Raw genomic sequence first — 12,091 nt, 5'->3', positions numbered from 1 at the left:
GAATGTGGAGACTACAATAAAGTATTTCAATACAATGCAGTGCTGCCCTCTTGTGCTGAACTTTGAGGTTAAAGAAGTAACTTGAGTACAAGAGTTTCACTTCTAGTGATTTTCTTTTTATTACTACTTAAGAGTTGGGTCTCGCCTTTGAAGTAATCTCCACATGAATAAATTCAGGTAATCTCTCCACAGGCTTTCAAGGACTCACTGAAACAGTATCTGCATGTGTCAGAGCTGCTTCACTGAGGTCTGCAACTCTCTTCTGCGTCTCGGGAAAATCTTTAACGACCTCTCGTTTCAGCTCGAACTGTGAAAGCTGTCTCTCTGCACTGTTTGAGCACTTACGCAGGTGCGAGCCTGCCTGTGTGGTCCACAGTCTGAAGAAGAAATATCCAACATTAGTGCACATTGGTTGTCATGGTGAAACCTTGCAACCCTGAGGAGGTGATGTAATCATCCACCAATCAACACAGAGATTTGTGTAATATATTACCTCTTCGGGCCAAGTCTGGAAAATAGATCAGTCTGCAAGCTGAGATCCTGAGATCCCAGACAGTTTTGGAAAATTTGTTCAACAACTTAGATTAAATGTATAAAATTTTAAAAATCTGTGCAAGGAAACTGTTGAAATGAATAATAGTTGGACTACAGGGCTCTGCAACATGTAAAAAAACAAAAAACAAAGATCTGAAAATCACTTAAATATAGAGAAGACACAATGTAGAGGCAGGGAAGACAGAAAAAGGAGGATAGTGGATTTTCAAATTGGGTTAGAAATATATACATAAAAAAGAAAACCTGATTATAGGTCTGATAGATTATTGATTACCAGATTCACTTGATTGGATGGATGTTATCACTGGTAATCAGCCCTATAGATATGAGTCAGAAGTGCCCAGTTATTATGTATCCATAAGTATACCACTTAACAGTATGTTTAATAAAGCTATTAGCATAAAGGGGAACGGTATAGTTTTCCTTACAGTGTATTGTATAATAACTCTGCATTCATTACTATTTTAATTATACGCTCACTGGCCACTCGTTCACACAAATATCTAATTAGCCCATGCTGAAATTAATCATCAGAAAGGGGAAGAAGTTAATAAGGTGACATTGACTGTTGCATGGTTGTTGGTGGCAGATGGGTGATCTACTGGCAGTTTCTCCACACAACTGTCTGTAGAGTTTACAGTGAACGGTCCAAAACAGAGAAAATATCCAGTGAGTGGAAGTTTGGTGAAAATACCTGGTTGTTACTGGGGGTCACTGGAGAATAGCCAGACTGCTTTGAGCTCACAGGAAGGCAACAGTAACTCAAATATCCACTCGTTAGGACCAACGTGTGCAGGTGCCACGCCTGTCTCAATTTCTGCTGTGACATTTGGATGGTGGCGTCAGAATTAGGCATAAACAACATGAAAGCATGGATTCATCCTTCTTTATATCAACAGTTTGGGCTGGTTATTTTGTTTGCACTCTTTGTACCAACTAGGTGTTGTTTAAACAACACAGCCTTGTGACCTTAGGCGGGTGTGCAAACCCTGACAAACCGATATAAATATACCAAATTATCTGTGCCTTCCCTAACGAATTCGTTTTAATTATGTCCCACTATGACTTTTTAATGTTAACAGATGTCTGACTAGGCTGTGAAGAGATTATATTAACTGGCAGCAGATGGTGCTATAGTGAAACAGAAATAGGATTTTAAAAGTTACAACTACAGCTGCTTTACAGTTACTTTGTCTGATTCTTAAAAGCTTCAAAAATGATGCTTTTGTGTCATTGATGTTTTATTTCTTTGTTGCAGCATGGGATACTTTCTTAAACATTTAGGGTATTTCCAGTTTCCCACATAGTACCTGCTGTTTCCACACCCACTTCCAATTTCTTGTGCTTCAAAGAAAATTAAAAAGTAAAACCGAGATTTTTCCCATAACTCTCCAGAGCCACGCTCATGTCCCCGTGAGGTGATGCTTGCACGGGACACGTCCCCTCACGTCGCCCCTCTCCCAGTGCCAGCACTACTGGCTCTAATCCGCCGTGGCGTACCTGGCAGATCGCTCTGGCGACACCGGCGTTGTTGCAGCCTGGCCCGGCCCCACACACCCGCATCCCCTTTAATCCTAATGAACTGCCCCAAGGCCCCGGGGCCCGAAGGGAAGTAGGCCACTGGAGGTGAAGCAGAGTAAGTGAGTCTGTCACATCATTTCTACAACTATATATAAGCTGCTTTCTCTCAATCCTTTGTCACCTTCATTTTATTGTCTTCTTTTTTCTTGTGTTGATTTTAGTTGTAATAGTTCCTCTTCATTGCTTTCTACACTGTGACCTCAGATGACCTTTATTTTCCCTGCAAGGGTAAAAGTCACTGGGTGGAGAGAAGACTGCAGTGAAGGATATGAATGGAGAGCCTGGGGATAGCCTCCACTAGTTAGGGATTAAGTTGCTGCTATGTGGAGAAAGGCAGAGATATCACAGAGTTGCACAAATACTCATCAACTAACGGTGCTGCTTTCGGGAAGGAAAAAAAACTTCACTGAATATTTCTAAGCTCTTGGAAACAAAAAGCTGAATGCATGTGCACATGAAAGGTGTTGGCATGGATCGTTACCTGAACAAACCAACCAGATATGTGCCCAGGAACCTAAGGGAGCGCCTCTTACATCATTAATTTTATTATATAACATAATATGTGTGCAAAGGAGTGTCAGGTAGATCTGCAGGGAATGGTGGCTTTAGACAGGAATCAACAGCTTCTCTTCATCTCTAGTATTAACTACATTTTCAGTTAGCATAGCACTACATTTGAGTTCTGCATAAATAGGTGAAAAACAACCACAAAGAGATATAAAGTGACCAAGGAGAAACTGAAAATGATTGCAAAGTGTGTGTTCGTGTGTGTCAGTGAATGAATGATGTGTCAGAAGGCTCTGAATGCTCAGTTTGCAATTTTTTCCATACTCTTTGATCTCTATGATGTCAAAGAGAGCAGATATCTTTAAGCGCTTGGTGACTCCGGGGTAGCTCACTGGATGTCTTGGCGCGGTTGCTGGCCTGCTCCCTTGGGGATTGTGGTCCAAGGTAGATTGGGCATCTTTGTCGCGCAGTGGGACACCCAGGGCTCAAAGTATAGAAACTAGTTCCCACCACTCAAAAATATATAAATAAATAAACCTAGGCAGAGCTACATAACATTTTTGAGTTGTTATCTCACAACTGTGACATACTAAGCCAAATCTTTTTCTTATGGATGGCAAAAAAAAAAAAACAACCCAAAAATATTTTCAGTGGAGGAAACAACCTTCCATACAAGATCACCACTTCATTAAAAACCAAGCAAGCAACAGCCAATCAAAAGAAAGTTGGCTTAAACAGAGAGCTAACATGGCTAGTTTCAGACAGAGCATGAACTTAGGGTTCGCACTTGGGCCCAGTCTATATAAGAACTGCAAGACTTAAAGTGCTTTGCCTTGTAGTATAGTCTTCACTGTAGCCTGGTACAAGCCAGCTGTCATGCAAGGGCGCCGCTTCAATGACCAAGTAGCTGCTTACTCAAAGAGCAGTGATGATGACTGTGTTATCAGTGTTTGGTTCCATCTGTCTGTTTGCCCATCAGTCTCTTTATTAGCTGTCCAGCCTCCACAGTTTTCAAGATATCATTTTCAAACTCTGTGTGATGCTAGATACCAATAAGAGCTCGAGCAGATTTAATTTTGGTGAAACTTGGGTCAAGGTCAAGATCACACCAAATGGCAAAATGAATAAAAACTTTGAGAGAGCTGTATAACACTCTTACAAAAAAGCTTATAGAATCCAATTCTGCTCCAATCATACTGTAAAGCTGCAACAAGCGCCATTTTAGTATGTAATGCTTCAAGGTCAAATGACAGGCAAAAAGCTTTAGTTTTCACTGTTTTCCCCAAACTTTAAAGCAATATGTTAATCATTGTACATCAGCACAAATGAGCCATGAAAACAATCCAGATGTCATTTTTGAGGATTTGCTGACATCACCATAAAACATCAACGTTTGAATATAACCCTTTGGAGGTTACTCTACAGCAACACTGTAGAGTAAGTTGACCTGCATCTTGAACTCTGAGTGCAGCTGAAGCTCACTTTGTAGCATGTCCAGGGATCAGAAGTAGAGAGTACAAACCAGTATTTCTACTTCACCAATGTGAATTTCTAACATAGTGTTGCACCAAAGGCCCCTTGTCCACCAAGATGAAAGCTGCTGTCAGTGGTGGCATCTTTACAAAGAATTGTCTTTGGTCAGTCACTGTGATGTCTCATGTTCTCCAACAAAGTCCTTAAAATTCCAAATTCCTGCCTTTAGAGTCGGAGAGTTGGGTTTTAAAGAATGCGTTGACTCTGGTTAATGAAGCCAAGCCACGGCTTCACTAATTAGTCAAGTCCAGTAATGGCTGGAATCCACTGTTAGTCAAAGCTGCCAAATACCTGATGGCTACCAATCATGCTCTGTCTTCATGGGAAAAATACCCACAATTTATTTTGCTGACTCTCATTTCCCCAATTAAGAGGGACAGTTGAGGGGCAGATCACTCCAGAGCAGACTGATTTTAGGTGAAAAAAAGGGCATACCGTGATCAAATATTTGCAATTCTTCATGTTTTTGGGTTGTTGTTTTTTTTATCAAAATGCAATAATAATGTCATGGTGAATGTTAGTAATGGAACACATACTGTAAGCATATGTGAAGACTACATAGGTAATGTGTAGGTATAAGGATGAGGAAGAAGAATCTGTTTCATAACATAACTACTAAGACTTCTCTCTCTGTCTTAAGGTGCTTACATTGTAACCCTACAATATTATGTCTAAACACTTTTAAAAACCTCATTCAAAGTCTGTTGTTTCATATAATGTTGTTTCTTGAAGGCTGAGATGCTGTTATGCGTCACATGTTGGAGCAACGCTTCCACATCTCACAGAGCGATACCAATTAAAAAATGCTGACACAGTAGTGTGACGCTCAAAGCAAAAATGTCTTTTGATCATCACAACAAAAGGCCAAAGCACTTGTATAACAGAATGGATGTCTTAGTGAGTGTGTCTGTGTGACCTTCAAAAAAACAAGCAGGTGTTTGCAGTAGTCAGCCTCTTACACAAACATTATAACCTCAAGATCGATGTGATATGATCAAATCACAGTACTGTGCAAGCTGAGATATTTTTCTAGGAAAATGGGGAAAAGGTGCAGTGATTCTTGTGAAACATGCGCAAACATACACAGAAATACGGTATATAATATTGGTATACAGTATATACCAATATTTGGTAAGACCACCTTTATTTTCAACACAGCCTTAAGTTTCTTTGGCAAGCTTTCATGAAATTTACTTAATTAGTGCTCAGGAATTGTTCTCCAGACTTCTTGAAGGACAATCAAAGCTCTTCTTTGGATGTTGGCTGTCTTTTGCTCTGTTCTCTGTCAAGTCAGTCCCACAGTGCTTTATTGATGTTGAGGTCCAGGCTCTGGGGAGGCCAATCCATGACTGTTTCAACCATGTTTTATACTTTCTATGCTTATTAGCGTGCACCACTTTATTGATGTAGAAGGTATTTTTGCTTATTCACTCTGTGCTTAAAAACAGAATAATAAAGCAACAGACCTCGAGCACAATCTTCTTTATTGGCCTGTACTGCACAGAAAACCAACTCTGCCATGTCCATGTACAGATAACAACAATAGTGAGCTGCCTTTGTAGAAACACCTGCCAATGAAAAAGCTTAAACCCCACTGTGACAATCATAATGTACTGTCCTAAAACAGGTATATAAAAACGCTAAACACACAAAAAGTCCTAAACTAATGACTCAGGAAGCTAGGGTGAATCAGAAAGAAACTTACTGCAAACATAAAAGTTTTTGTGTGGTATAAAAGTAACACTGGTGGTCTTAAAGAGTTACTGCCATACAGTTTTTTATACTTTTAGACAGGCTAGCTGTTTATTGTACCAGTTATGCTAAAGGGCTGCACTAAAGGGCAAATATGAAAGCTACCAATGTTAACTACTAATATAAGAACTAATAACTCAAAGAAATACTTTAATTTCCCAAAGTGCTGAACTATTCGTAAGCCACATGCTTTAAGCAGCCTGTTGTTTCGCCTCTAGCTTATTTATAATACATTTTTTAACGGTTTATCCCTCAATGTGTTTGACTTTTATTAGTAGTAAGCAATTAGGAGTCTCCACAGTAGCATTTTCAGATGCATGCCTGCCCCTCTGTGCACTCGTGTGTGGGTGTTTTTTCCCCTCTCTGCCTGGTTTGGGATTTGCTGGTCGGTGACATGCCTCCCTCCGCCTGGCTCCTTATAGCCCCGCGGAGGTAGGAATCCCGGACGAGTGGTACGGACATCGCCGACGGAGACCACAAACACGGAGCGGAGCGTTCCCCTTTAAACACGGTCTTATGACTACAGACCGCTTCAGACTGAACCAGAGGCTGACAGCCGAGAGCAGAAGAGGGGTTACTCTACTGACAGGAAGCCGGGGGACAGTGACTGACGGCAGGGGACAGACAGGACACAGGTCCGCTCCAGAGGCTGAATGGTCTGTGTCCAGTCAGAGAACAGTTGAACGGAAACTACCTCACCTGTCCGCAGGTACGACACACAGCTGCACCGATAGTTATCATCACAACAGAAAATTATCATGTTAAATGCATTGAGCCATCCAAAAGTGTACCTTAAAAGTGCAGCACTGACATATTTTACTTTTACCTCTTAGAGAAAGATGCATTTCAACACTTTGATCTCCAAATAAAAGGAATGTCCTAAATTTAAAATCTTACTTTTTATTTGAGAGAAATCTGCAGTATTAATCCTACATTAACTAAACTGGGTTTCGTTATTATTTGTAGTCATGTATTGACATGTGAAAATCATTTCATTGTGGCAGCTTGCCAGAAACAGCTTTTCACTCAGGATAGGCCAAATCTGCTTACCCTTATATGGAGAAAGTACTACACTGAGCATCATGAAAAGGTAATATTAAAGCTTCCCTTTTTGAGTGGTGCAGGTCTGCTTTGCTGTATGCCAGCTCGTTGTAGGCTCCCACATTTGATAACTGAGTGATCCACAAGCAGGATGCAGGAATCCCAGCGGACCCACCTGTCTGGGATGGATAGAGTGGTTAAAATGTGTCCCACTCATTCCTATAAAACATAAAACCCTTAAATAGTTGCATGTTGTTTGATTTCATTGCTGCATTGGAGTTTTTTTTATTCTTTTTTTTTCATCTTCCAGAATTTTGTGCTTTTGTCCGCGTGTCGCACCCTGTGGACACATCCTCTCGTGCAGCACTGAGGAGATGTGTCGGCTGCCAGTGGCCTCACTCATCATTTGCTTCTGGTTGGTGGAGAGAAGCTACTGCAACAACAGCCTTCAGGACAGCATGAGGGAGCTGCACACCAGGTTCGCCATCAGCCTCTACCAGACTCTCACAGACACGGAGAACAACTCCAACTTGATCGTGTCGCCAGTTAGCGTCTCCTTGTCTCTCGCGCTCCTGCAGCTTGGCGCCAGGGGCAACACACTTGCTCAGCTGGAGGGAACACTGGGCTACAATGTGAATGGTAGGTTTCTGATATTTCCTCTTTTAAAATTTTTAAATATAGGAATGGAAATGTACGTTTTTATCCAGGTGGCATTAGAGGCTCCTTATGCTGTGTGAAAGAGGCTGAAAGAGGGTGGCCCTCAGTGCTGTTGGTACCAGGTGGTGTGGAGCAGTGCTCCTGCTGCTGTTCGCCCTGCAGAGCATAGTGGTGTCTGGAGCCATAATACCTGCCTCTACACCAACTCTAATCTCATTAACGACTTCTTCAGCTCGGCCTTTGGGTCAAGAGGTTAGGTGTTTAATTTACAAACAAAATGAAAATTACACCTGGGGATTTATCTCCACCTCTTCCTAGTGATGACTTTAGGCTCTAATTTAGCTTCCATCATGAAATAAAAAGGATTTCCACGACACCGAAAGACATGGTCATCAAAGAATCCTGAATTGAAATCAGTGGGAGAATTCAAGGCAAAGATAGCTGTAGATATAATCCCCAGAGGTGTGATTCTAGACATGCATATCTTTATGCCATTGTGACCACTGCAGTGAAAGTTCATTAAAAGCTACAATAATAGGTGCACAAATAAGGTGCTCGAATTGCAAGACGTGTTTCCAGAAGGGTTTCTTTTCAGAGCAAGCACTGAAAAGCGGTGTTTGACTTGTGTGTAGATCATTTTAACTAACTAACCAACTAACTAACTAACTAACTAACTCGTCTGGCTGTAGTTGACAACAGCTGGGTAGAAAAAACATCTGTGTCTTCCTTTTCTGCAGATGCCCACGTACAAGACTTCCTGTCGCACTCCCAGGCCAACATGAACAACAACAGCCAGGGCATGTGGCTGCAGCAGACCTGCACATTATTCATCCAGAGTGGTGTCCAGCTCCTGCCTGGGTTCACACAGCTTGCATCAGAGTGGGCCAACACCAGCGTGGTCCGAGCCAACTTCAGCCAGCCCAATCAAACCCACAGCCAACCGGAGCGAGCGGGACACCAGCAAGGTAACCCAGACAGAGCTCCCACTAACTTTTACTCTTATGCTGACACAGATTAGGGTGGCATGGATCCTGCAGTAAGATTTTCAGAGTGCTTTGGTTTAATGCACATCCTGTGCATTCCTGTTTGTGAAAGCACACTTAGATCAAGTCCTCTCACACTGACCACACAACAGCAAACTAAAACTTGACTTCACTGAGATGATGACAATCCTTTTCTGCTGGGCAGCGGCTTCCTAATATGTTGGCAATAAAAACATAAGAGAGATATTATTTTTAGCTCGTGGCATTCCTCTGCCCCCTGGTGTTAGAAAATATATTAAAGCAGTTTTAATTCCAATTGTCAAAGCAGAGGTTTCTTTGGAACCCTTATGAGAAAAAACATGAATTTCTAACCCATTTTCAAACATTTCTACAGATTGTGTTATCTGCTACATGGCCTGTAGGTCAGGTGGTCTGTACATTGACCTTCCGTTGTGCGTTTCAGATGAGTCATGGCATCTCCTGGCAGGAAGCGTCAGCGGTGAGCTGTCAGGCTCGGGCGAGGCCCAAGCAGAGGCTCTTTGGTGGGGACACCGGCCGCAGGTGGCCCTGGTCAACACAGTGGCCTTCAAGGGCGTCTGGCAGAAGCAGTTCATGTTCACCAACACCCAGAATCTGCCGTTTGTGCTTTCAGATGGGAATGTGATCAAGGTGCCCATGATGTATCAGGCCGCAGAGGTTAGCTTTGGTAAGAGGCGATGTTTCACTGACACTTACAGGCTTCAGATCCCACCCACTCTCTTATCTACCCACCCTGTTTCCAGGTGCAGATGCATTTAAAAGCTAAACCCTAATGAGGTGCTAATATATCAGTGTTTTGTTTACAACTGGTTCCCATGTGGTCTGCTGATAGAAATTTGAAAAAGTGCTGTTGCTGCTACAATTATAATTGTATCTAAGACAAAACACCACTGCAGTTTGGTGAAACTCATCTTAAAAGTCCCCTCAGGAGTTTACTGATGACCAAACTTCTTTTAACATTTGGAACTCTTCAATTATTTAGGTTGGCATTGCAGTCCCGATCATCACTTGGATTGCTTGTTTCATGCTTTGCCCCGTATCTGTTTTCATGAGAACCTTTTGCATCGTGTACTTTAAAGGAAGTGAAGAACTTTGAACCATTTCTTCATCATCAATCATTTGCTGTCATTGCACTCAACCCGTCAGATTTGATATTGTTAATAAAAGCTTTAGTTAAAAAATAAAAGGGTTTATTTCTATGTATGTGTATGTTTACAATATTATAAGCTTACATAAATACAGGTTTGTAGACCCAGCACAGCAGCCACAAGAAGGAGCTAAACAAAGCATGTAATGACCAAAAGATCTGATGGAAACTGTAAACACTTGAACTTGTTCACCTCTCTGGCAGGTCAATTCAGGACAGCGTCAGAACAGCGCTACACCGTGTTGCAGCTGCCGTACCTGGGCCGCTCCCTGAGTCTGCAGGTGGTCCTTCCCAGTGAGAGGAAGACTCCGCTGTCCTCCCTCGAGGCCCAGCTCACTGCACGCCAGCTGGCATCCTGGGACGGCGGCCTGCGGAGAACCAAAATGGACATCTTCCTGCCGAGGTGCAGCAGATTACAGACTTTTGTGCTTGAAAACCATCTTTAGGTTTCGTTTAGAAAAAACGAGAAATAAAACAGCAAATTACATAGTCTCCGTCTGGTATTTGCAGATTTAAAATGCAGAACAAATTCAACCTGAGGTCGGTGCTCCCTGCTCTGGGCGTCAGTGACGCCTTTAACCCGACAGCAGCTGACTTCACTGGAATATCAGGTCAGCTTGTACGTTCAAAATACCTGTTTCAAAAGCTTTTTTGTATGTTTCATGCAAACGGCTGCTCAATATTTTTTACTCCCTCCAGCAGAGGAGGGTCTTTATGTGTCTGATGCCTTCCATGAAGTAAGAATAGAAGTCACAGAGGATGGAACAAAGGCAGCTGCTGCTACCGGTGAGTAATGTCTGTTACAATAGTGGAACAATAATGAGTGTTTATCATATAAGGTTGTTAAAACGCACTCTTTACTCACACAGCTATGGTGCTACTCAAAAGATCCCGGGCTCCTGTTTTCAAGGCGGACCGACCCTTCTTATTTCTGCTTCGACACATTAAAACAGGTATTTATCCCTTTTTTTTGCACATTTGAGCAAAACACAAAAAAACTGGCACAGTATTGCAAATCAGATTTGTACCGTCTGATGTAATCTCCAACAAAAGCACTATTTACTTATGCTTGAGTAACGTTTTCGTATATACAAGTATGGTCGACGAAACAAAAGCCTTCCACTGGGGCCAGAACCTGGAGGCTGTGGTTGGCTTTGCAGTGGGAAAATTGCAGATAATTTATTAATCATAAAGAAGTAAAATACTTCTGTGTATATGTGGAGGCAGCTGAAATCGCCCTGTTTTTTAGAGATCTATTTGTCTGAAACACCATAGTTGTAAATGGACTGATACTTTTATAGCTCTTTTCTACAGTAACTGCACTCAAAGTGCTCTTTACGTCAAGCCTCATTCACCCAGTCGTACAAGCACTTCTTTCTATACCAGCTGGGGAATTGATCCGTGACCTTCCAATTGGTAGACTAGCGCATGAAGCACAACTGCTCGCAAAGCTTGCAGCACCTGGTATTCCCAGTTAGTCTCCAGTCCAAGTACGAACCCTGCTTAGCTTCTGAGATAAACAAAATTGGGCTGGTATGACTGTAAGCTATACCAACTCGTGCTTATTTACAGTATGCATATTGTAGATTTTGCATTCGTTCAGGATGCAGTGGCGTTACTGGTCCAGCCCCCTTGAGCTCAGACTGGAACATGTAGCCAAGAGTTTGACATGAAGCGTCAAGGGACGAAAAGACCAATCACTGGGTTGGTGGCAGCAGTTAGTTCATGTGATCATGTCACAAAGTGAGTGTCATGAATATGGATAAAGATATGAAATTACAGCAATAGTTTTTGCAGGGTACCTCTGTTTATCTGAGGCCAGTCTTGCTCTCTGCATGATTTTCCAAACAATCGTGAAGGATTTGAATATATTGATATGGCCACCTCTAGTGGTGATATCAAAAAACACACTAAGTTGATCTACAAAGACTGCATCAGTGCAATTTCTCCCTATATCTCTTTAATTATAATTATTAGTGCTTAACTAGCATTCCACATGATCCTTTAATGCAAAATATTTATTTGCTTTCCAATTCAGGATCCATCCTCTTCATGGGCCGAGTAATGAACCCAGCAGACCAAGCATCCTGAAACCGTCCAACCTAAACGCCACTCACATTCACCTCTACAGCAGCCCATTTCACTACTGGTATTTATTTGTGGACCAAATGGAGGCTCCACAGACACGTCAGGAAGAGGGACATTATTTTTGTACATATTTGTAAATAAAATTTTAATGTTTTTACACTTTCGGTGTTTCGATCCTCTTTCCATTTGACGCGACGTTTCCGAAACG

General features: G+C 42.0%; 1 protein-coding gene across 2 annotated transcripts; it reads left to right on the top strand.

The window, feature by feature from the left end:
- Positions 1 to 4,802: 4,802 nt before the first annotated feature.
- On the top strand, positions 4,803 to 11,999 carry serpine3 (serpin peptidase inhibitor, clade E (nexin, plasminogen activator inhibitor type 1), member 3). 2 transcript variants are annotated; one of them, XM_085249161.1, is made up of 9 exons: positions 4,803 to 6,637; positions 7,280 to 7,608; positions 8,364 to 8,591; positions 9,073 to 9,315; positions 10,000 to 10,198; positions 10,306 to 10,406; positions 10,495 to 10,581; positions 10,665 to 10,748; positions 11,834 to 11,999. In XM_085249161.1, exons 2-9 carry the CDS (start codon positions 7,344 to 7,346, stop codon positions 11,884 to 11,886), a joined length of 1,260 nt encoding a protein of 419 aa, XP_085105287.1. In that variant the 5' UTR covers positions 4,803 to 6,637; positions 7,280 to 7,343; the 3' UTR covers positions 11,887 to 11,999. The 2 variants fall into 2 exon arrangements, with proteins under 2 accessions (XP_085105287.1, XP_085105288.1); XM_085249162.1 differs by having other exon boundaries at positions 4,804 to 7,608; positions 10,498 to 10,581.
- The last annotated feature ends 92 nt before the right edge of the window (positions 12,000 to 12,091 follow it).

Source organism: Mchenga conophoros, linkage group LG16, assembly GCF_057382185.1.
Source record: "Mchenga conophoros isolate Kocher_MC1m ecotype Shallow Benthic linkage group LG16, M_conophoros_male_GT1.1, whole genome shotgun sequence".
Classification (NCBI taxonomy): Eukaryota; Metazoa; Chordata; class Actinopteri; order Cichliformes; family Cichlidae; genus Mchenga; species Mchenga conophoros.
The sequence above is the reverse complement of the archived record's forward strand: the minus strand, read 5'-3'. Positions and strand labels throughout refer to the sequence as shown.